Raw genomic sequence first — 23,880 nt, 5'->3', positions numbered from 1 at the left:
CATTTTACTCGGTTCCCTCCCAATTAATGGGCACAAGGTCTTTAAACCAATCTCTTGAAAGTTTGCATCCAGCCACAGGACTGCCTAACGTCTTATCGAGTATTCTTAAAAAGATCTTCTCTTGTAGCTCCCCTAATTCCCCCAGAAGGGGTCGAGGAACTTGAATACTTTTGATGGTCATTTTCAGCTCCTCGCAGGAAAGCACCCTAAACTTTTATCTTGGTGAAGTTTCTGATGAGCCCTCAGCATGCCAGAATTCATGTCCTTTGCCCAGTGGACGCTATTCGCCCTGTTTCCCCACTCATCATTGCCCCCCTCCACCGTGCTCTGGTGCTCTTCACCAAAAGATCAAGACCCGACCTTTCCGCTGTACCGGACGCGCAAGTCCTGTGACTCCCTGCTGTGAGGAGCCGTGCACAAGCCTCCTGCCTCCTAGGTGCTTGGGCGACATTAGAGCCTCGTTGCCTGGGACACTGGGTGCACTTGAGCGCACAACTGCCGTGGACCGGGTTGTTAGGAGCCCAGATTCTAGCCTCAACTCTCCCTCAGTTGAGGGACAGGGATCCCTAGGCCAGCCACCTAATCTCTCTGTGCCTCAACTGTTCTTGTTTGTAAATAAAAGATGAGTTGTGAAGATAAAATGAGAGAACTATGAACTTGGAGGCAGCTTAAACAAAAGTGAAAAGCACCACTTAGAATGCAAAGTATTTTTCTTGTGCCATTAGGTAGAAAAAAGATGCCATGTGGCCGCCGGTTATATATACTGTCATACCCTCGTGGGGGCAGCCAGAGTTAAGGAGAATCGGTCACAAGGTCGGTTGTGGCTGGAAGGCAGATTTAGGTGGTGGTGTGACAGTGACAGGTCCTTGGCCAGGCCTGCTCCGTTGCTCCAGACCTCCATTTCCTTCTGTAAATGGGGGTGGGGGGTGGGTTAGACCAGATGGTCTCTCCTGGCCCAAAGACTTGACCAGGTTGTCAGTGACAGGCAAAGGTCATGTGACTTGACAGGCTGAGGTCGTGTTGTGACATGTTGACCTGGGGAGGCGGGTCAAGTCCCAGCACACTACCCGGGAAGCCTTTGGGGCGGGGCAGGGCAAATCGCGACTTTCATCTTTTGGGGCTGGCCCCTCCCGGACCTGGCATTCCTGGCTCCCCCAACAGATTGTGGCTTTGGAAGGGGCCCCTCCCCGGGGAGGGCTGGGATTGGCCACCGGTGGCCTGGGAAGAGGCTCAGATCCTTCCGCGGAGGGCGGGGGGGCCGCGTGGGGTGTTTGTTCTCTTGGGGATTAATGGGGGGTTGTGGGGGAGGGGTAGGCGCGCTCCCGCATGCGCACTGCGGCCCCTCCTGTTGGCTCGTCGTTGTCCGCTGGGCGGGGGCCCGGCCCCGCCCCTCTCCCGTCCGGGCAGCGGCGGCGGCGGCGGCGGCTGCGGCGGTGGCGGCGGCAGCGACGGCGGCGGCGGCAGCAGCCTGCGCGGTGCCTTCTGGGAACGGAATCCCCAGGGCTGCCCCTGGCCCCCATGGCGCATGCGCGGGAGGCCGCTCGGTGATCCGCGGCGGCGGCGGCGGCGCTTCCTGCTAGGACCGGCCGGGGCCGTACCGGAGGCTCGGGCTCCACCGACCCTCCTCCCACTCCCTCCCACTCACCCTCTGGGCCGCGACTGCGCAGGGCGGGGCCGGCCGAACCATGGGCCGCGGTGAGTGCAGGGCCCGGCCCCCCCACCCCGCCCCTCCCCCTCCCCTCCCCTCCAGTCCCTACCCTCTGCCCCCTCCGCGTCCTCTCGGCCCCTTTCCCTGGCCCCATCCCCACTCCCCCGCCCTCACCTGCCCCCACCGTTTCTCCCTCTCACTGCTTGACTTTTGCCTTCTTCACCTCCTTCCCCTCAGTGCTTCGCCCACCCTCCGCCCGCCCTCTCCCCAAGTTCCTTCCTACTTCGTGCGCCTTCCCCTCCTCCCCAGGCTGAGGGAAGCAGGCTGGGTGACAGGGCGCCTTGTTATGAGAGGGAAAGTTTAGAAGCCGCCAGTGTGGGGTGGGAGCGATGGTGAGATTGGAGAGGATACTTGCAGGTTTGGAGGGTGGGGGGGCGACCCCACATATCAGAGGAGAATCCTTCTCGGAGCCAATTTGAAGCCAGTGGGGTAGGAGGTGCTGAATCCCCTTGCCTGAGGCTTGGGGGGAAATCAGGAGCTTCTCAGGATTCTGGGAGAAGACAGAGCTATGATTCCAACCTTTCTTAAGAAGATCCAAATCAACTAGATCGGTGATTATCTAATGGAGCAGGCATGGGGGGGTTCTGTTGGTACCACCCCAGCGGGCAGTTGGGCAATTGCCTGGTGACCTGTGGGGCAATCTGTACTTTTTATATGATCTTCCTGGGGGTAGGGAACAGCAGGGGGCCAGACTCTCTGGGAAACTTCCTAGTGGCCTGGCATTATGGGAATTTGCCCATACTCCAGGATGAAGTCTTCTGTCTCTGATGGGACAAAGGGGCCTTGCCCCTTTATGTCTAGGGATTGGGCTCTGCTTCCTTGGTCTCTGGGCGTTGAGGCTTTGATCCTCTGGTTCCTAGGGCCTGTACATAGAAAGGATGGTTGTGGACTCAGCCAGCAGATCCCTGAGATCTGTGTGTGCACTTACCTGTAGGGTTAAGGATCTTTCCCTTGAGAGTGTCCTGGGGTTTGGTGCTTTTCTGAGTTGGGCAGATTTCCGACAGTCCCTTCTCTCTCCTGTGTTGCAGGTGTGGGCTAAGCCGGAGGCCCCGGCTTTAGACTGGACCCCACAATGTTTGCAGAGATGTTCAGGTAGCCACGGCGGGATGGCAGAGAGTTCTTCATTTTCTCTCCCAGCTCTCAGGGTTTCTCCATGCCCCTGAGTTCTTTTGGGTCTCCCCACAATCTTTGCCTTCCTGGCGTACTCCCTCAGGTACCCAGTGCAGTTTAATCCTCCTAATGCCCACATGGATGTCTGTGTTATCAGGCACGTGGGAGCTGATTACACACAATGAATGGGGGCAATGAGAGCAGTGGAGCAGACAGAGCTGGGGGCCCTGTGGCCACATCTGTCCCCATCGGCTGGCAGCGCTGTGTTCGAGAGGGTGCTGTGCTCTATATCAGGTATGGATCCTCAGGGTTCCCAGAGTTCTATCCCCAGGCCGTTCAGTGCCTGAGTTTTCCCTCCCGCCTCTCCTCTCAGCGCCCAGATCTCTGATATCCTATTGCTCTCCTCTGTTCTTCCTTCCTCGGCCTTTTTGCTCTCTGTATCTTTGGCCCTTTAAATCTGTTCTCCCTCTTTCTCTTTCCACATTCTTTACTCTCTGCCCTTCCTAGGAAGGTCTTTGACTAAGGAACTGTCCTTTAGGCACATCTCCTGATTCAGTGTCAACTAACTCCGTGCTCTCTGACCCTGTGCTCTCCCAGCCCAAGTGGCACAGAGCTGTCTTCCTTGGAGCAAACCCGGAGCTACCTCCTCAGCGATGGGACCTGCAAGTGCGGTCTGGAGTGTCCACTCAATGTCCCCAAGGTCAGAGTGGTGAGGGGTGCCAGAGAATACAGGGATAAGCCAAGAGACCTAATACAAGTCACTGACCGTGGTAGCGCTTCTCCCAGGTGCCACTCTCTCAGGGTCCCTGTCCGTGACTCCCGCCTTACAGGTTTTCAACTTTGACCCTTTGGCCCCGGTGACCCCGGGTGGGGCTGGGGTGGGGCCCGCATCAGAGGAGGACATGACCAAGCTGTGCAACCACCGGCGGAAAGCCGTTGCCATGGCAACTCTGTACCGCAGCATGGAGACCACCTGCTCACACTCTTCTCCTGGTGAGTCTTCTCTACTTCATAGACAACTGAGGAAAACTTACGGGCCTGGAAGAGGGACGGTGGGAGGAGCTCCATGAGAGGGAGCAAGGACAGGAGTGGAGTAGGGAGCGCTTGAGGAGAGGAAGGCACAGGGAGGTTGGGAGTTTGTGGGAGATGGGATGGAGAAGACAAAAGAAAGTTGTTGGAAGGGGAGCCACAGGCTGACCCTTCATTTCTCATTTATTGCAGGAGAGGGAGCGAGCCCCCAAATGTTCCACACTGTGTCCCCAGGGCCCCCCTCTGCCCGCCCTCCCTGTCGAGTCCCTCCTACAACTCCACTTAATGGGGGACCTGGCTCCCTTCCCCCAGAACCACCCTCAGTTCCACAGGCCTTCCCCCCTCTAGCAGGCCCTGGGGGGCTCTTCCCACCACCAAGGCTTCCTGACCCTGTCCCCTCTGGAGGCAGCAGCAGCCCCTGTTTCCTCCCAAGGGGCAACGCCCCCTCTCCAGCCCCACCCCCTCCACCCGCTATCAGCCTCAACGCTCCCTCCTACAACTGGGGAGCCGCCCTCCGCTCCAGCCTGGTGCCCCCTGACCTGGGCTCTTCTCCAGCCCCCCATGCCTCCTCCTCACCACCTTCAGACCCTTCTCTCTTCCACTGTAGTGATGCCTTAACACCCCCTGCTCTGCCCCCAAGCAATAACCTCCCCGGTCCCCCTGGCCCCCCTGGCCCTGCCACTCAGCCAGCAGTGTCTTCAGCCACTATGCACCTGCCCCTGGTCTTGGGACCCCTAGGAGGGGCCCCCACGGTGGAGGGGCCCGGGGCACCCCCCTTCCTTGCTAGCAGCCTACTCTCTGCAGCGGCCAAGGCACAGCACCCCCTGCTCCCCCCTCCCAGCACTTTACAGGGCCGAAGGCCCCGTGCCCAGACACCCTCGGCTTCCCACTCCTCATCACCCCGGCCCTCTCAGCGTCGTCCCCGCAGACCCCCAACTGTACTGCGATTGCTAGAAGGGGGAGGTCCTCAAGCCCCTAGACGGAGCCGTCCTCGGGCCCCTGCTCCCGTCCCCCAACCCTTTCCTCTCCCTGAGCCATCCCAACCGATTCTCCCTTCTGTGCTGTCCCTGCTGGGACTCCCCACCCCTGGCCCTTCCCACTCCGATGGAAGCTTTAACCTTTTGGGGTCAGATGCACACCTTCCTCCTCCCCCAGCCCTCTCCTCAGGGAGCCCTCCCCAGCCCAGGCGCCCTATTCCGCCCTCCCTCCCGGGGGCCACCAGTGGCGGCCTCAGCAGTGTGCCAGGTACGTGAGCGTGAGCGTGAGCGTGCAAGAGCCCTTCCTCCTCTCGGTGGAAAAAGGCAGCCAGGGCGTTTAGGGGAGTTTAGAGAGCTCTTCGGTGGTTTTCCGGGTTGGAGGCATGAAGGTTGGGTTCTCTGGATGCTGGGAGAAAGGTTCTCCCTTGGGCTGAATTTTCTCTTTTTCTTTGCAGGTGCCCCTGCCCCACCAGCTGCCTCCAAAGCCCCCCTGGTCCCCAGCCCTGTGCTTCAAAGCCCATCTGAAGGGCTCGGGATGGGGGCGGGCCCAGCCTGCCCTCTGCCTCCCCTGGCTGGTGGGGAGGCTTTCCCTTTCCCCAGTCCTGAGCAGGGTCTGGCGCTGAGTGGAGCCGGCTTCCCGGGGATGCTAGGGGCCTTGCCTCTCCCTCTGAGTCTGGGGCAGCCCCCACCTTCTCCACTGCTCAGCCACAGTTTATTTGGCGTGCTGGCTGGGGGAGGGGGACAACCTCCCCCTGAGCCCCTGCTACCCCCACCGGGAGGACCTGGCCCTCCCCTGGCCCCAGGCGAGCCTGAAGGGCCTTCGCTTTTGGTGGCTTCCCTGCTTCCACCGCCCCCCTCAGACCTTCTTCCACCCCCTTCTGCACCTCCTAGCAACCTCCTTGCCTCTTTCCTGCCCCTGTTGGCCCTGGGCCCCACAGCTGGGGATGGGGAGGGATCTGCAGAGGGAGCTGGGGGTCCAAGTGGGGAGACATTTTCAGGTTTGGGAGACCTGCCCCCCCTACTGTTCCCCCCACTTTCAGCCCCCCCCACCCTCATAGCTTTAAATTCTGCGCTGCTGGCTGCCAGCCTGGATCCCCCCTCGGGGACACCCCCCCAGGTGAGGATAGGGGGTGAGTGGGTGGGACAGAACAAGAGGTGGAATCAGGGATGGGAGCTGGGAATCCAAGGCTTTCAGTTTCATGCCTGAGCTCTTCCTCAGGGCCTTTGGGGAGGGCTTAGTTCTTGGCTGGGGGTAGGATGGCTGCAAGAACTGGGTCTGTATTTAATAAGCGTGGCCTACTTCACGTGAGGCTTCAGTGAGATTGTATATGTGAAAGTACTCTACATTTATGAAATATTTCACACACATAGTGTTATAACCATTCTTTCTCCTTAGCCCTGTGTCCTGAGTGCCCCCCAACCTGGACCACCTACCTCCAGTGTCACCACGGCAACTACTGACCCGGGGGCCTCCTCTCTGGGCAAGGCCCCCTCCAACTCAGGGAGACCCCCCCAACTCCTTAGCCCTCTGCTGAGTGCCAGCCTGCTGGGTGAGTCTGAGGGAAAACTGGTGTGAAAGAGGGGAAAAAAGGAAGCAGTAAAAATTGGGAGTAGAGGCTAGATGACTTGGGGAAGAGTCTTTGACCCTGGGGTTAAGCCTACGAGATAAATAGGGTCTACTCAGCCTAACTGGTTTGCAGAGGGAGACTTCTGACCTTCCAACTCCTCACAGGTGATCTGTCTTCGCTGACCAGCAGCCCTGGAGCCCTCCCCAGCCTGCTGCAGCCTCCTGGCCCTCTTCTCTCTGGCCAGCTGGGGCTGCAGCTCCTCCCTGGGGGGGGAGCTCCTCCACCCCTCTCAGAGGCTTCTAGTCCCCTAGCCTGCCTGCTACAGAGTCTCCAGGTGATGGTGTGTGTTGGGGGTGGGGGGTGTTAGGGACAGAATTTTTTCCCAAACTGGAAGTAGATTTTTTTGAGTTACAGTAGCAGAGGAACCATATTTGGGACTAAGATTTTATTTTTTGCCTGCAGATTCCTCCAGAGCAGCCAGAAGCCCCTTGTCTGCCCCCTCAGAGCCCCACCTCAGCCCTGGAACCGGAGCCTGCCCGGCCTCCCCTCAGTGCCTTAGCCCCACCCCACGGTTCTCCCGACCCCCCAGTCCCTGAGCTGCTCACTGGGAGGGGGTCAGGGAAACGGGGCCGGAGGGGAGGAGGGGGACTTAGGGGCATTAATGGTGAGGCCAGGCCAGGCCGGGGCCGAAAGCCTGGCAGCCGGCGGGAGCCTGGCCAACTGGCCCTCAAGTGGGGGGCACGTGGTGGCTTCAATGGACAAATGGAACGGTCCCCAAGAAGGACCCACCACTGGCAGCATAATGGGGAGCTGGCTGAAGGGGGTGTTGAGCCCAAGGATCCATCCCCTCCTGAACCCCATTCTGAGGACCTTAAGGTGAGTGCAGGGTGATGGAGGTTTGGGCTGAAGGGCTCTGAGGAAAGGCTGGGAACACAGTTCCTTTCCTTGACTTTTCCCACACATACAGTCGGTGTTTTCCCAGGTGCCCCCAGGGGTAGTTAGAAAGTCTCGTCGTGGCCGGAGGAGAAAATACAAGTGAGTGTTGGGCCTACCACAGTCCTTGCCTTTCCCCACTTCTTGATGGTTTATAGAAATGTCTAGAGTGGGTTGACTTTCAAAAAGGCACAAACTTATTTAAATATGTATAAGGATATTATGCCTTTATGATCCAAAAGTAGAAAGTTTCCCATCCAAACTCTCAACTTCATCTCGTGCTTGGGGAAGTATTCCTGATCATCCGTGCCCTTATTGCAGCCCTACCCGGAACAGCAATAGCTCCCGCCAGGACGTTACCTTGGACCCCAGCCCTACAACCCGCGTAAGTGTGTGTCAGGGTTGGGGCGGGGGGGGCGGGTGGGTTGTCAGGGATGAGGCAGGAGAAGAGGATTAGGGGGAGTGGGGAGAAAATAAAAAGACTTCCCAATACCTAGCTGTTTGATCACTTCTTTCAACTTCCCCTCCTGTATAGGCGGCTGTCCCTCTGCCTCCCCGGGCCCGCCCTGGCCGTCCTGCCAAAAACAAGAGGAGGAAACTGGCCCCTTAGCAGCCATACCTGGAGCTGGATCTGACCCTGATTGGGGAGAGCTGAGTGCTGAGCCTTGGGAGCCCCTGCCAGCCACCTGCACCTGTGGACAGTGGGTGGGGGCACTACTCCCCACTCAGAGCACAAATGCAAGCCCTTCCCCTACAATCCCATCCTGAGCCATTGCAGGGGGTAGGGAAGCTCACCCCCTCCCCCCCAAAGCCATGTCACTGAAAAGGCCTGGGGGGGTGGTATATGGCCCTCTCCCCACCAGGCTAAGGGGAACACCCCCTTCCCCAGGTCTTTTATTTGTTTAAGTTATTTTTGCACAAATGACTCTTTTATATTTAATTCGACTTCATTGCCTCCCTTCTTGAAGCCAGCAGGCTCAGTTTACAAACCTGTGAGCTACTGTTGGCTGCTGCCCTCCTACCCAGTGAAAGGTACAAAGCAATAAGCATCATGCATTCCCCCCTCACCCCTCCAACACCCCTCTGCCTCTGGCTCAGGTTGCTCAAAGCACAGATCCCCTTTTACCCCTGTCCCCAGGTTTGAAACACATAGCCTCATTTCAAGGTGTAGCCAGCTTCCCTCTACTTTCCTCTGGGATCTAAAAGGGGGTAAGGGGGCACAGAGAGCCCGCTGGGCCTCTCCTCCCACACACACTACACTGCCCCTTCTCCCCCATCGAAACGCTCAGAGACGTTGTGATGATGCGACTGAGGATTATGCAACGTGGTCCAACCGGAGCGGCCAGCACGACCCGCTGTCCAGGGGCTGCCTCCTGCCTTTTCTTTTGTAAAGACAAGACCCTTGGGAGTTTTAATTCTGTTTTGTACTTGCCCTGTGGGGCCTCCACTGCTTTTCTATGGGAGACACTCTTAATTTAACAGATGAGAATATTTTGAAACTCTGGCTCTGACTCTGTACTCATTTTTTCCTTAATTCTTTGGTAAGAGCAGGTTACAGTTTAAATCCTCTTGCAGCAGAGAGGGGCTGAGGCCGCCTGTTAGGCTGTGAGGGTCCATCTCAATGCTGCCTCTTCCCCAGGAAACACAGCAGGGGCCACAGAGAGGACAACAGCATTTAATGGTCAGAAACAGTTGTACAGTATTGCAGCCAGCCACGGGAGCTGTGCTGGAGGACAGGACCCAATCCTTCCCCGCCCCAGGCAAAGCAGTACTGGACGGGAACTGGCATGTGGTGGGGCCCACGTCCCCAGGGCCTAAGGGGAGACCACCATCTACTGTCCCCCAGCTACCACTCTCTATTCCTCCGAGGAGGGGTGTAAACCCCACATGCAGGAAGAACCCCTTTGCCCCAGTGTCAAATGGTATGGGGATGTGAGGGTTATAATTAAGGGGAAACCCTATGTAAGCTGTTAACAGAGTTCAAAGGGGTCGGGATTACCCCTGTTCTCCATCTCCTAAAGGTGCTCACTTTCCCAGCTTCTTCATCCGTTCGTCAATGTTGGCAAAGTTCCCCTCAACCGCGGACAGGTTCTCACGCATGGTAGTCTGCACCTAAAAAGTTAGAGATGTTTCACTAGGCCTAGGCGCTTGCTTGGGTGAGCACCTGAGAATTGCTCTAAGAGAAGAGAATGGAAGCACAGCTTATGGGCCCCAGAGCGGGCAGGTCATAGTAGCAGTTTTCAAAGTACCCTTGGAGTACGACGGACCTAGTTTAGGGACTGCCAAGCAGGCAGGACTCAACCAGAACCATTCTTTTGATCTATTTTATATAATGAGGAACAGGTAAGATTTTACTGAAATGAGCGTTTTACTGGCTCAAAAGTTTAGAAAACTGCTCTAGAGGCAGAACATATTACACTTTATATATTTTTTCATTTATCTTGATGGACCTGTGGTGTTGGTTTCTCAGCCATAATTCTGCCCCCGGCACTGAAAACTGCCTCCAAGAGAAACCAAGGACCATGTGCTGGGCCCTGTTAAGACTGAAGGTGAAGCTCACTGGCCCAGCGTCAGAAAACAAGCAGCAGAGCGAGGTTGGAGCCCGCTGTTCATTTCAGAGTCCGTATTCCTCCCAATGTGCCGTGCTCTGGATATAAGCACGTCTGGCTGAGGACACGGAGGGGAAAGCTAAGCCGAGACTAGAGAGGAACAGGGTAGGTATTCTAGGAAAAACTGAGGTTCACTGGACTCTTAACAATTCACCCACAGTATTTCACCTAATCCATACAACCCTGAGGAAGGTATAATCTTCCAGATGGTAAGATGGAGGTTCACAGGTTAAGTTAGTTGTCGAAGGTCCCACAACTACTGAAAAACAGTGGAGACTCAAGCCAAGCCTCTGCCATATCACGCTACGACCTGGGCCAAGGCAGAATCCATTGAGACAAAGCTGGAGAACCCGGCCTGCTAGAGAAGGGAGGCAGCAGACCAATAAAGGGGCACACACCTGGGTCAAGAGGGTGGAGTTGTCCTTGAGGGAGCTAGCAATCATCTGCTGTGTGGTATCCAAGTGGGTCAGGAGCTGACCGAACTGCATGGCTACAAAGGAAGGTAGGAAAGGCATGGGGGACATTAGACTCCCAAGAGGGAAGGAAACAAAAGCTGCCCACCTTCCCATTCCTCTTAGCTCGCCTGGCAGCTGGCCTCCCACCTTGCTCATGCAGCTGCTTGATGGTGACAAGTCTCTGCACCAGCTCAGGAAGGGTGGAGGCAACGGGGCTCCAGCGCTGTATGGTTTCATATAGCTGGTGCACCTGGGGGGCAAGACAGGGCCCGGAGGGGATGGCCGAGTGAAGTACACACGGAGCCCCTCGCTAGGGTGGGGCAGGCGGGAAGCACTGCCCTATCTCAGCTGGTAAGAGCTCACGAAGACAGCACCTGGGATTCGAGGCTCTCGGGCTTTGGTGAGACCACCAGAATGACTTGGAGAACACGAGGGAACAGGGAAGGGTATAAAGATGGGGGGAAGGGCTCTTCCTGACCTTGCTTTGTGTATCTGCATCTTCTACAGAAGCTTTATGCTTGGCAATCTCATTCACCTTTCCCAGAACACTCTGGAAGCACAGATTTTAAGGTTGATAGGGCACCCAGGGCTTCCAAAGTCCCAAGCTACCTGTAATCCAGTTTGCCCTCCACCTAATACCTGTAGCCGAGCCTCCACTTGGTCCAAAACTGCAAGGTCCAGGGCGTTCACCTTTGCTTGCAACAGTTCTACAGTCTCCTGAGGGTGGGGGTTGGGACAAGCTTCACGAAGGGGAAAGGATCAGACTAGGAAGAGGCCACCCCGTGTTCCACTGGAGATAATTAATATATAGCTATGGACCCTAAAAGAGTTCTCCAAGCAAACCCAACCTCAATATCCCTTCTGTAATCCAAAAATCTGGTTCCTCTTATACTCACCATAAGACAAGCTCCCTGTAGACCTGCTGAAAGGGGATTCTGGTGGGGAAAAGGAGGAAAGAAATCAGTGGTTCTTGTATCTCCACCTGATTACTACCTTCTTCCATCCTTTCTGGTTCTAGCTGGCAACCCACTGGCTGATCTGATAACTGAAGACCTTCTCACTTTCCCAGGGTTCTGTGGAACGCTATGGGTGTTAGGGATGAGGGTGCAGGATCCAAGGGTCAGACTAAGTAGAGGAGAGCACCTGACCTGAGCATCCTGATCACAGCGTACAGTTGCTTCCAGCTCTGTTAGGCGCTTCTCAAGTTCTGCAACCTAGGGCGAGGAAGGAAGTGAGATTCGCCATCTGCCTCCCTGCTGCTACAGTGGGCACTAAGATCCTGCTCTTCTCTGCTTGTCTGCTTGCCATTCCCCTCACTCCTCCTCTCCACTCTGCCAATGGACTACTTTCTCTGGAACATATCCCTAATCACATTCTTAAAATCTTAACTGAAAGTAGATGGGTGAGGGAAACATGGAGAACGAGACATCAAGAGGAATCAGAAGCATTCCCAGCACCCTCTCCTGAGATCTGATTCCTTGGAGGGAGGTAGGAAAGTCTTCAGGGCCACGTCACCCTAGCCCCCCAACCAACCTACATACGTACTTACTTTGGCAGCTTGAGAGAACTTGTCCTGTTCAGGCCGAGAATGTAGTTCGTAAGTGACAAGGCTACTATCTATGGGAGTCCCGCCGGTGGTCTTTCCCCCTGAACCAGTTCCCTTGCTGTTTTTGGTTGCTTCCAGCTGCAGCAGCAGGCGCCTGGGCCAGGAGACCAAGTAATAAGATCATGACTGGAAGGATGTGGGCCAGCCCAGCCACTCTCTCATTTCTGCCTCACACTCAGCATTAAGGAACAACTAGGCTACCTCTCCCCTTAGTATCCTGGCCAGTACCTGGCTGAGTCTCCCTATGCCCCAGTCAGCAATGATTTCCCAACAAAGCAGGGCACCCACTTAGCCAGAGCTCCATCAGGGTCAGTAAGGTTGATGGCTGCATCTGGTCCCAGCAGCTTCTCCAGGTGGGAAGCAAACAGCTGCTGCTTCAGGGCTGCCAACTGTTTAGCCAATACCACGGGGGTCAGCTTCTCTTCAGTGGCTGACTCCTTCACTGCTGTCTGGTATGAAAAGAAGTAGACAATGAGGGGTGGGCAAGGGGGAATCAAGACCAGAAAAAAGGGGGTGCCTGGGTGGCTCAGTTGTTAAGCATTTGCCTTCAGCTCAGGTCATGATCCCAGGGTCCTGGGATCGAGCCCCGTGTCCGGCTCCCTCCTCGGTGGGGAGTCTGCTTCTCCCTCTGCCCCTTCCCTTGTTCATGCTCTCTCTAGCTCTCTCTCGTGTGCTTTCTCTCTCAAATAAATAAAATCTTAAAAAAAAAAAAAGACCAGAAAAAAGGATCAAGGCCCTTAAGAATGTCTGTGGCTGGAAGTTACTGGATGGTTCTTACCCACCTGTGGCACTGAATGTAGATTTATTTATATTCCTAAACCTAGGAACTTCAGCTCCCTTACCCAGGAGCCTCAGGAACCTTTCTCCTCCTGCTATGAGGTCCTCCTCTGCTATGTAAGTTAGGGCACAAAGGGGAAAAGGGAGTTTACAGTTACCTTAATTTTCTCAACTTCAGTCGTCAGCTCTTGGACCTCATGCAATAGTCGCTGGTACTTTTGCTGGGGTGTCTCCTTCACTCCCAGGCCCTCTCCAAGCTAGAGAGCAAGTACACACAGTGAAGTTACACCTCTCGGTACAGGGAGGCTTCTCGAGAATTTATCCAAACCCAGAGCCTAAGTTGTAAGGGCTTCCTGTCCAACTCGGAATCCACAACACCCTGTTACAGAAAAACTGGAGGTAGCTGGAGGCCTGCAGACTCTCCAGAGCAAACAGCACGGGGACTAAGCATCCTCAATTGTATCCTGCTGGGTTTCTCAGGACCCCCAAGGAGAGAAAAACTCAGAAGCCTGACTGTATCCCTTGATGTCCCTCCTAACTAGGATCACTGCACCATTCCCATCAACACACACACAACAAACCATCTCATATTCTCCAGATTCATATCCTGTTCTCTTGGTTTTTCCAATACGATCTGAGAAATCTGCCAAGAAAAGAAGATGGAATTGAGGGCCTGATCGAGGCCCAGGGCAGTCATGGTCTCAGGTGACTGTCAGGGCTACCATGAAAGATCTCCATGAAGGACCCTCTCCCTGAAGCAAGTCACTACGGTCTGAGGATAGCCCCCCCCCCCCCCCCGGCCAGTTTCCAGCCCAGTCTCACCAAGTCCCTTTGTCCCCACTCTCTTGTCTTTGAACTTGTCATAGGCAGCATTGGGATTGACAATGATGTGCTCCACGCTTGTGCTCGTCAGCTCCTCCTGCAGGAATAGGTAGTTCAGGCCAGAGGCAGATTCATTCTCACCCTAGACTTCCATGACCCCATAAAATCCCCAAACCACTAGAGGAGACTGGGCCCTACATTTCCAAGGGAAGAGAAGGGCAGCTCCATTCCAAGCTGCTGACCCAGGCTCAACCTAGGAAACAGAAGCTTCCTGGTAAATTTGGAGTGTCAGTTGTATAAATATTAACACCCTGATTCAAGGAACAGAGGTAGCATAACCTCCCCGCCCACTCTGTACATAAGCCTCCCCCTCCCCCCACCCCACCCACCGGGGCCCTCCCAGTTACCTGGCACACACCATGCACTCAGGGCAAGAAACCAACCTGACCTCTTTGAACCTCCCCCTCCCAAACGTAGATTTCCTCACTGCTGAGGAAGGACATTTCAAGCTAACCTCCCATACTTGCTGGGGGGAAAGAGGAAGGATGGCAGACAGTCCAGCTGCTAACTCTGAGGGTGAGTATGCTGCTGAAGGGAAGATACCAGCTCTGAGATACAAAAGCGAGGCTGGGAGAGGGCCTGACCAGCAGTCCTACGTCCAAGGCTGCCATGAGGCTGGGGAGTTCAGGGTATAGAGAGAAGAGGCAAGAGATTACTGTACTATTTTTTAAGGGACGTCTTAAAAGCAATAACGGAAGTACTACCTGCTTGCCAAGAGGACCCACGGGTGAGGGCCACGCCTACGTCCTGACATGGAGGTAGCCCAGCAGCTTCTCAAAGAGAAGCTGCAGCACCCGCCTCTTCTCCCTGAGCCCTCTGTTCTTGTCTCAAGCACTGAAGCTCTCCCATTAGCAGGGAGCATGGCAAAGAAAGTGATAAAGAGAGTTCACCCTAGAAACGGTAGCGGAGAGGTTCCCTCCTTACTAGATACTGACTGGCTGTTCAGATTCCAACAACTACACCAATACCGGGCACTTCGGACTAACACATCTCCTTCCCTGGTCAGCAGTCCAACAGCTCTCACTACATTCCTGAAGGAGGAGGAGGAGACCCAGGAGTCCTGTGCTTTTGGGGACAACAGCTCCAACTTCCACAGGAGGCAGGCAAACTGAGTCTTCTTTCGTTTAACAACAGTTCTCAACCCTGCCTGCGCATTTGCGTCACTTACAAAATGTAAATTAAAAAAAATTAAAATTAAAAAAAAAAAAAAAGGAGGAAAAGAGGCCTGGGTTCTCCTCTGTAGATTGGGATTTCATTATCGTTCTGGCGTAGGGCCAGGATAGTAGGCCAGTTGAAAAGCTACCCAGCTGATTCTAACGTGAGCCAGGACTGGACAGAGAGTCTCTGCCTGCATGTGGGTATTGGGTGTGGTAGGGGATGATAATGGAGAGGCATCATGAAGAGCAGCAGAAGCTCCATCCTTCGTCTCCGGTCTGCTATTAGAGATGGAATCAGTTGAGTGGCAGCTTTAAAAATAGGGAAGGGAGGGCGTAAGGAGAAAACATCAACTTTGACCTTTACCTCTTCTTCAGGGAAGTGCTGAGCAGAGAGGCAAGAGCTAAAGATTAAGGGAAAACAAAAGGGCTCAACGTCCTATATGCAAGGGCAAAGAGACAACTGAGCCCCAAATTATTATCTCTTTAATCTTCTCTGAAATGTATGGCCAGAGCACTCACATGCCAAATAACTGTGTGGTGTCTGGCCTCTACAAAGTGTCTGTCTGAGAAGGACTCCCGACCAGGAGAGACAACCACCTTCTAAGTTTACAATCAAGAGTATGCCACTCCTCCATGTGATTGCCCCAGTCAAGGCCAATGAAGTAGAAATCCATTTTTAAAAGATCCTCTTAAAGAGACAAATGGGAAGCACCGTCTATAGACCAAGGAAGGAAATTAATCATGGCTGCCATCTGTTAAGCCCTCATTATGGGCCAGGCACTATGCTGATGAGAACCTACTCTCCTACATACTTTCCTAAGTAGGGAAGGGGTTGATTGAGTAGAAAAGGGTCAACATACAGAATGTGGGCCTCAGAGGTCCTGGACAGTGACGGGAATGAACAGGGCTTTCATCTCACTATTCCCACTTAGGACCACCTCCTTGGTCAGGAGAGCTGCCCGACACTGACATCCCCTCAGAGTCTCTCCAAGGATGTGGCCCCAGACACCCAGATGGCCGGCACCCTTCTGTCCTCCAGTGGCACCCACTCCATCAGTGCCTCAGAATTCTGGGGGCATGGGCTGGGGACAGTGTCATTACAGTGATTCATAAGATGGGAAAAGGCCGTCGGCTGGGGGTGGGGCTGGATAGAGGGATTAAAGATTTAGCAGAGACAAAAGGACAGATAAACAACTGCCCATCACAGCACACCCCATTAAAAAGCAGATGAAAGGTCAGGCTTCTTACCAGCTCCTTGTGGTTTTCCCCAGAGGTGAGAAAATCAAAAGAGTTAAAAGGAAAGGGAGTGGGGAAATGGGGGTGAGGGAGGGGAAAAAAAAGACAAAATTGTTATTAGCAAATTGTCACATGCACTATATGATAGCTTCAAACACACTGCACCATAGGGCCCAGGGGAGCCTAGCAAAATTTGGGGGCCAAGAAATTTCAGCTGGAGTCACTACATACCCCAAGAGAAAGAAGAACTTGGGACCCTTTCCTCTCTGGCGGTGAGAATGTCATGAAGCTCTGTCATTAGAAGCAATGTAAGATTATCTGAGAACTAGTGAGATGTTGCAAGCCAGTGGCATGGAACAGCAAAGTGGGGGCGGAGGGAGACAGGCAGAATGTGAAGCAGAGGCTATGGGGACTCTAAGGACATGTAGCTGACTGAGGGTCCGTAACTCTCAAGGGGGGCCTTCATGGTTCAAGTCTCGCTGTCTCTTGGTTTCTCTAGTCTTGAAGAATGAGACATCTAGATGGTGGAATTGGTCACAATAAGGGTGCCCGCATGGGTGGTTTGATATGACTTTAGGTTAAGCAGAACAAAATATGTCAGGAGATGGTGAAGTACCCGTTCTCATTCTCTGCTGCCAGAGGAGAGGCAGGGCACGTCCTCGCCCCTCGGATAGGCCAGTGTTTTTGTATCCATCTTGATTAGTTGGTAACTCACCCCCAGCACCGAGGGAACCAGAGCAATTCTGCCAGGATGTGCGAGCACAAAGAATCCAGAGGACACCAAGATTCACAGCTACCAGCCCATGTGCAGAAAATGTTTCTTCCACCCTCTGCTCACAAGATTCACAGAGGTTAGAAGGTGGACAAGGGGGAAAGGTGAGAGAACTTCAAAGAGGCCTTCTTTTAGTCCAGCCACAGAGATAAGGCTCTCCCTTCTAGGCAAGATGGGTAAAGAACTGCCAGGAGGGGAAATCTAGCTGTATGCCCTGCCTCTCCAGGAGCTCTACTGATGGGCACGTAGAATCGTGGAAGGTTGAAGATGGTTATGTATGTATGAGATGTGTGGTGGGACAAAGACAAGTGCTTCCTGCCCCAAAGAGTTCAGCTAGACACACCTGAGCCTCAACCTCTCCGTCCCGTCTCATGCCAGGGTCCAGCTAAGCCAGGACTCCTGGTTCAGCTCACGGTCAAGGCAAATCCAGACCCTGTGGTCTACATGGGATGTCTCTGCACAGAGGGAGTGTAAGTACTCACAGGTGCACACATGCAAACACACAAGGGGAGGCACACACACACTACCTTTCTCTTACTTGCCCCGCCAAGCTAAAACCAGCTTGGGAGAAACTCAAGGAGAGAGAACAATGAGCTTTAAGTTCAAGTTCAAATCATGAGGAACAAGCAGAATGGGGGAGGATAGAAAAATCAAAGAAAAGGAAAAGTGGTCTATTAGTTTGTAAATTGTATATACCACCTTCAGGTCTGTCCTTTGGGTGCACTGTGGGATGATGAGTTTTTAGGCATAATTCCTATAACCTAGAGTTTTAACAGTCACCACGGAAACAGTCCATTCAGCCACCTTGATTGGAAAATTCTAAGTGCCCTGATCTCAGGTACCAGCTTACCTGGTACATGACTCCCAGTCCCTCTCACTAGTAGACCCCCTGACTCCCCAGGGCTGTTTGGCTAAATGGCTGTGCCTCAGAGGGCAAGACCTGAGGTTCTAGATCAGACAGGGAAAGAGGCCACTGCTGCTCTCTGAGCCTGTTTAGGCTCTTTGCCAACACTGCAGCCAGAGGGACTTCAGAACCATGATGACAAGGAAGTTGGAGAATGCTGTAGAATAAAACTGTCCAGGATGGATCAACATAATGCTGACCATCCACCCATTTCTAAAGGAGGAGTACAGAAACAGAAAGACTCATGAAAGCACAAATAACCCAAGTTATTACCTTAAATTTACATATAACACTCCTTTCCCATCCCATTTACCTTTGTCTAAAGGCTTAGCACAGGGAACATTAAAATGAGTTTTCCCCAGGGACAGTCTACACATAGCTAAGAAGTGAGGACTGTGACTGTCCCCCTTGTTCTCTACCCTTGTCTAGAATGGCTAACAGTTACTTCTTTTCTCTTAACTTCATTTCAGTCTGAGGAGGAGAAAGCCAACCCCTTCTAACTCCAGCCCCTAAATGCCTCATATGCAAAAGCAGTCCCAGCCTCCATGTTTCTATTCCATCCTCCACTGGACAGTTTTATTCTGCAGACCTCACAAGGGAAAGAGACAATGATTCATGGATCAGAGTTGTACTTCCAAACCTTGATTAATGATTTTGGAATACAAGGCCAGCAGGCCCCTTAGTGACCCAGCTAGGGACTCGAGAGAATTTAAAATGATTAGCTACAACAATAGTACAGTGACAGAGCATTGCATGCGAGATGGCAGATGAAAAAAAAAACATGCAGAGAAGAAGCATCGAATGGTCTTACTTGTGCAAACTAGTGTCCAGGCAAGGTGGTGAGGAGGGAGGATGGGGGAAGCATTAGGAAAAACTCAGGTAAGTTCCAGAGCGCCAACAGTCAGTGAACACAATCAAGCAAACTCTAGGATATCTCAAACTATAAGGAAGAGAACATACTGTTTCTCATCTCAGGCTGGTGGAGTGTCCAGCAGTATCTTCCCTTTGGAGAACAAGCCTCTGCCAGGACCCTGTCAAACTGTGGCTATAGGTCATTTCTTCCCCTTTCCCATGGCATTGGAGATGGATAAGGCATCAAGGGAGAAACTATATCCTGTTTCTAGTGAGATTTTTCTGAATTTACTCTCCTTGTTCCAGCAGTTCAAAAGCCAGGAGCACAATGCCTCACAGACCCAAGGTAGACTGTGGGTCCAGCAGGGAGGAAATTCCAGTCAGGAATTAGCTTTCCTGATGAGACATTTTAAGAAAAGTCTCCAGGGGCGCCTGGGTGGCTCAGTCATTAGGCGTCTGCCTTCAGCTCAGGTCATGATCCCAGGGTCCTGGGATCGAGCTCCCTGCTCCCTGGGAAGCCTGCTTCTCCCTCTCCCACTCCCCCTGCTTGTGTTCCCTCTCTCGCCATCTCTCTCTCTCTGTCAAATAAATAAATAAATAAATCTCAAAGAAAAAAAAAGTCTCCAAACAAGCCCATCGTCCAAATCAACCTGGGAGCATCTGAAATACAGAGACGAGATTCTCCTACATTGAAGAGGAAAGGGCTAGCCTGTGCAGCTGTCTGGCCCATTTATTTTATAATATTTTACTTCCTGTTAAAATCGTTTTAAAGAAATAGGAGGAAAATCAGGATCATCTTTAGCAAAACTAAAACCTTTTATACTACTTTCCTCCCCCATCTTCTCCACTATGGGAACTGCAATACTTTTATGTTTAAATTAAACTAGCAATTACAATCTTTAAAGGATATTAGAGGACATTATTTCCTTCAGCAGCTCAATTTTTTCCACAGTGGAGCAATAAGACGAAGGAGGTTAAAAGAGTGAGGGTCAACACACTTTGATTATTCCTTTAAATAAAAACCTGGAGATCCCCCAAAAGGTTCCATTAGAAGCTGGTCATATTGGCTTTCTTCAGGGAAGGGACCTGAGTGGTGGCAGGCAGGGGTGGGAAGAGACTTTTGTTCTATGTGCATATATTATCTATTTTAAAAATGAATCCGATTAAAGTTGAAAATAATCTGGAGACTAAGGCAGAACATTCTGTTGTCAGGGGTTAAGAAGGTGACTGAAAACCTCAGGGTTCAGCCACAGTACTGGTGATGTGCACTGCCACTGGTGCTAGGTCTTGGGAAGGCAGGTGAGAGAAAGGCTGCTGGTGAGAATCCAGGCCTCACAGACATGAGGTTTCTGGACTAAGTACAACCCACTTCTCTTCCAGTTGCACATTTACATCAATATTAAGAGCAGTCACAGAACTGTTACCCAGCTGACTTCCCGAAGGCTGCCCTCCTAAGGCCCACAGGACCACCCAGAGGCCAGAGACATTAGCTGACATCAGTAAACATCTCAGCACATCCCCCCCTTCCTGAAGCAACTGAAGGTCTCCCCATCCTACTCACTCCTGCCTAGTGATGAAGAGTCATTTAGCTGAGCCTTAGGTGATGGAGGCAACTCGACTCTTCTTGTATTTACCATCCAGCTCCTATGCACTGCTATACCATCATCCTGGGCAGTATGCTGCAGGAAATGAATACTTCTGGTATCCCTCCCTATCAGCCACTCCACTAGGTACTACTGAAATAGGCTGCTCAGGTTCAGTGGGGAGAAACAGCCCATTAGGGCTGCACATTCAGGTGCTTCCATGCCTGTCATCTTCTTCTTAAGAAATACCTCAGTTCTTTCAAAAGGAAAACTACAATGTATTTTTGTTTTGGAAAGGGGATTGCTGTGATACTGCCCATTCATATCACAGTCAGTGACAAACTTCCATTTATTATCTCACCATGAAGCTGTGACACTTTATAGGCAGAGGCCTAGGCCCGAGTTGAACAGTCTCTGAAATGGGTTAGAGGACTGAAGTCCTCAGCTTATACTCCTGCTCTGTGAGGTCAAAGACAGCTTCCTAATAACATACATCTTGGAGTGACAGGTGCACACCCAGGTCCTGGAGCAATGACATCAGCGTTATCTCCAGATACTCAAGCTTGGGGGACAGACTGACATGCCAGCAAGTACAGAAGCCACAAGGAACACACCACTGAGAGGAGACAGGGAAGGTGTTCCCACAAAGTAGGAACCACTTCCACCTGGGGGAAATCAAATAAGGAATAAGTGAGTACGCCAAGCCATACATTAGAAGCCAGCAGCCAGCATTCTCCAGGACTAACCAGCCCCACAGATATAGCCACAGGACTTACAGACAAACATACGGAGCCTGCTTCATCAATGTGACCTTAGCCCAGCTCTCTTTGGAATAGAACCTAAACCACATCTTATAAAAAATGCTAATAGAGGGGCGCCTGGATGGCTCAGTCGTTAAGCGCCTGCCTTCGGCTCAGGTCATGATCCCAGAGTCCTGGGATCGAGTCCCACATTGGGCTCCCTGCTCAACGGGAAGCCTGCTTCTCCCTCTCCCACTCCCCCTGCTTGTATTCCTTCTCTTGCTGTCTCTGTCAAATAAATAAATAAAGAATCTTAAAAAAATGCTAATAGACCTTTGTTCCCTTTGGTACTTATATACAAGTTTTTACTATGTTGATTTCCATTCACTCCATTTTGTTTATTCCATGTTTCCTATCCTATATGTATCCTAACTCCATCACCATTAGTCTGGGGCATCCTTAAAGGCAGGGACATTTCTTCCTCTACATTGCACAAAAACCAACATAGAATAAATACATTCAATAAACAGTGCTAAGTGGTTCCCCTCATGGTTAAATTGTGTCCACAGCTAATTTCTTCCTTAGAGTTCTTCTTAGATCTGAAAGTGCTAAGGGACTCTCCTATGCTGCTAGAAAATATTTATGTTCTTCCTCAAATTTGTTTTGCTCTGACCAGACCCCTTATCTTTCTAAAATCACATCATTTTCTCACTCCTTGCTCAATAGATATTAGGTGTTCAGGAAAAAGACTATTCCTCTACACTTCAAAATCTAGCTCTTGGTAGGATTCTAATGAACATGTATCAAGTGAAATATTTTATGAAATCAAAGGCCTAGTTCCTAACCTCAAGTAGTTTATTTTTATTTTTTAAAGATTTTATTTATTTGAGAGAGAGAGAGAGCACAAGGGGGGGTAGGGTCAGAGGGAGAAGCAGATTCCCTGCCGAGCAGGGAGCCCGATGTGGGACTCGATCCCAGGACTCCGGGATCATGACCCCAGCCGAAGGCAGTCGCCCAACCAACTGAGCCACCCAGGCGCCCTAACCTCAAGTAGTTTATAAGTGCTCAGACTTCATGATTCATTACCGCAGACTAGCACCCAGGGGCCTACCTAAATCACTAGTCCCAAACTAAACTGTTTTGAGATATTTCAACTTTTATTTAACAGACCCAAGGATCAGGTCTTGTTAGTTGTGATTCCACCAACATGGCTCTCCGTCCTGGCATTGTTCACTGGTGGCTGTAAGCCTGCAACCTACATACCTCCCAGGCTGGGTTGGCATACCCGCTTATTGCTGTGGCTTTCCAGAAAAGGGAAAGGGTTTGCCTGGGGGAGAGAGGTCAGGGTCCATAAGAGTCCTGAAGCAGCACATAGTCTTACCGCATCAAACTCGGCTTGATCATCCTCCGGCAGGTCGCTGGTTTCATAAACATCTGGCTCGTTCCTGGCCTGCAGACAGAAGCAGTGACCACCCCACCTCATTACCCAGCATCCACCAATACTCCTGGACCCACTCCATTTGAATAAGCTAGGAGAGAAGGCAGGCTGTGAGGCCAGCATTCTGTCCCTTCTCTTCCACCTGCCCACTGAACTGCATGTCAGTTCCCACGTCTTAGAGGGGTGGGGATGACGGGGGGGGCACAACTGGAACCTCACGGTAAGTGGTGAAAGTAAGTGATGACAAAGATGTGACCCTGAATATGAATGGGGGCGGGCTCTTGGCAATCATTATGTCCAAAGTAGGAGAGGGCTATCTTCGAATTAGGCCCTGTACACCACTACCCTGGCACAAAGGTTGAGAGTGACTCAGGACCTTAGTACCCAAGGTCCTGTGACACGACCCCCACCCTTGAGAATGCAGGCAGGGCAGCACAAAAGGAGGGTAGAAGCTGGTATGTGCCGGGGGGGCGTGTGGGGGGGGTCCCGGAGGGCAGAATTCTCTATCTGGCACTAGAAGGGTTCTGCCACGGTAACCTTTTCTTTGGCAGGGTGAAGGCCATCACCAAGTGGCCTGGTATGTGTTTGGGGTGGGGATGGTGGGGGGAGGGGCCTTATGGGGAGATTTGGGGGGACACGGGTGATGCTGACATGGATGATAGAAACACTCGGGCACAAGTGGTAAGCACCCAGAGACGATTTTTGGGCGGAGAAACCGGCCACTGCCGGAAAAGGGGCCTGCTAAGCCATTCCGCGGCCGGGCCAAGTCGGGTCGGAAGAGTTCGGAGGGTGCTGTGGCCCGCCGGGGAGCCAGAGGCTGGAGCCCTGGGGCGGAGGAAGGGCTGCAGGCGGGAGGGGTCACGGGTTAGTGTCTGTTGGGGGTCCTTAGTAGGTCGGGGGTGCGGTCCTGGGGAGCCGGGGTTGGCCCTGTACTCACAATGCCGGGAAGGTCGGCGTATTTAGGGTCCGCCATGGCGGCGGCGAGGCGGGGTTGGGGGACCGGGGCCTCGGTGGAGCCGGGGCCGGTGTTCGGGTAGGGGAGAGGCTGGGTCCGGGTCCCGGGCTAAGGCGGCGGCAAAGGGAGCGGCGGAGGAGGCGGAGGAGCAGGAAGTCTCGCGACAGGAATCGTACAGGAGAGAGAAGGATAAGGCAAAAATCGCGAGAACAGCCCGCTACCACACCCCTGGAGAGGCCGGGATTGGCGAGAATACGGCCAGGGAATGAGGTAATGGCGGGGGGACGCCGCCTGGGATTGTGGGATGTGTAGTTTTGGACCACTCGGGCTTGGACGGAGAACGACAATAACGCGCCTTGGGAGTTATTTCACATAACTTATTTTATTTCATTTTTACACCAAGTCTATGAAAAAATATTTTATAATTCCTGTTTTTCAGATGAATACGTTTGGGCTTCCAGAAATTAAATGACTAGATAAAAATAACATCCTGTCATGCTGTGGCACAGAAAGGACTTCAAAAACAATAATAGTAAAATTTAGTAAGGGCTTAGTCATATTAGGAATGAAAACATTAAGTAATCATCTC

General features: G+C 52.6%; 2 protein-coding genes across 11 annotated transcripts; one reads left to right on the top strand and one right to left on the bottom strand.

Annotated features, from left to right (window-relative positions):
• The first annotated feature begins 1,416 nt into the window (after window positions 1-1,416).
• MBD6 (methyl-CpG binding domain protein 6) lies at window positions 1,417-8,829 on the top strand. Of its 9 annotated transcripts, XR_003520094.2 has the most exons (15): window positions 1,418-1,695; window positions 2,737-2,800; window positions 2,976-3,112; window positions 3,416-3,518; window positions 3,649-3,811; window positions 4,040-5,092; window positions 5,280-5,941; window positions 6,221-6,374; window positions 6,557-6,726; window positions 6,855-7,268; window positions 7,360-7,427; window positions 7,647-7,710; window positions 7,861-8,030; window positions 8,294-8,357; window positions 8,615-8,829. XR_003520094.2 is itself a non-coding variant. In XM_027595234.2 (13 exons), exons 3-13 carry the CDS (start codon window positions 3,000-3,002, stop codon window positions 7,933-7,935), a joined length of 3,039 nt encoding a protein of 1,012 aa, XP_027451035.2. In that variant the 5' UTR covers window positions 1,418-1,695; window positions 2,737-2,800; window positions 2,976-2,999; the 3' UTR covers window positions 7,936-8,829. The 9 variants fall into 9 exon arrangements, 5 of the variants coding, with proteins under 5 accessions (XP_027451039.2, XP_027451035.2, XP_027451038.2 ...); XR_003520095.2 differs by lacking the exon at window positions 8,294-8,357; XR_003520092.2 differs by having other exon boundaries at window positions 8,294-8,829.
• A 151-nt stretch (window positions 8,830-8,980) lies between these two features.
• DCTN2 (dynactin subunit 2) lies at window positions 8,981-23,460 on the bottom strand. Of its 2 annotated transcripts, XM_027594724.2 has the most exons (15): window positions 23,274-23,460; window positions 22,280-22,348; window positions 16,060-16,065; window positions 13,595-13,691; window positions 13,354-13,415; window positions 12,931-13,029; window positions 12,284-12,444; window positions 11,939-12,089; window positions 11,538-11,603; window positions 11,286-11,324; window positions 11,029-11,106; window positions 10,868-10,939; window positions 10,537-10,639; window positions 10,333-10,424; window positions 8,981-9,437 (listed from the first exon to the last, which is right to left on the bottom strand). In XM_027594724.2, exons 1-15 carry the CDS (start codon window positions 23,307-23,309, stop codon window positions 9,351-9,353), a joined length of 1,218 nt encoding a protein of 405 aa, XP_027450525.1. In that variant the 5' UTR covers window positions 23,310-23,460; the 3' UTR covers window positions 8,981-9,350. The 2 variants fall into 2 exon arrangements, with proteins under 2 accessions (XP_027450525.1, XP_027450526.1); XM_027594725.2 differs by lacking the exon at window positions 16,060-16,065.
• Window positions 23,461-23,880: the final 420 nt, after the last annotated feature.

This window comes from Zalophus californianus, chromosome 9, assembly GCF_009762305.2.
Source record: "Zalophus californianus isolate mZalCal1 chromosome 9, mZalCal1.pri.v2, whole genome shotgun sequence".
Lineage (NCBI taxonomy): Eukaryota > Metazoa > Chordata > Mammalia > Carnivora > Otariidae > Zalophus > Zalophus californianus.
This window is presented reverse-complemented; position numbering and strand designations above follow the sequence as displayed.

Excerpts from the sequence above, each read along its gene's own strand:
- MBD6 (XM_027595234.2), top strand. The coding sequence starts at position 3,000 with ATGAATGGGGGCAATGAGAGCAGTGGAGCAGACAGAGCTGGGGGCCCT. Across the intron at positions 3,113-3,415 it reads GGTGCTGTGCTCTATATCAG|CCCAAGTGGCACAGAGCTGT; the intron begins GTATGGATCCTC and ends GTGCTCTCCCAG. Across the intron at positions 6,375-6,556 it reads GCTGAGTGCCAGCCTGCTGG|GTGATCTGTCTTCGCTGACC; the intron begins GTGAGTCTGAGG and ends AACTCCTCACAG.
- DCTN2 (XM_027594724.2), bottom strand. The coding sequence starts at position 23,309 with ATGGCGGACCCTAAATACGCCGACCTTCCCGGCATT. Across the intron at positions 12,090-12,283 it reads CCTGATGGAGCTCTGGCTAA|GCGCCTGCTGCTGCAGCTGG; the intron begins GTGGGTGCCCTG and ends CTCCTGGCCCAG. Across the intron at positions 9,438-10,332 it reads ACTCCACCCTCTTGACCCAG|GTGCAGACTACCATGCGTGA; the intron begins GTGTGTGCCCCT and ends CTAACTTTTTAG.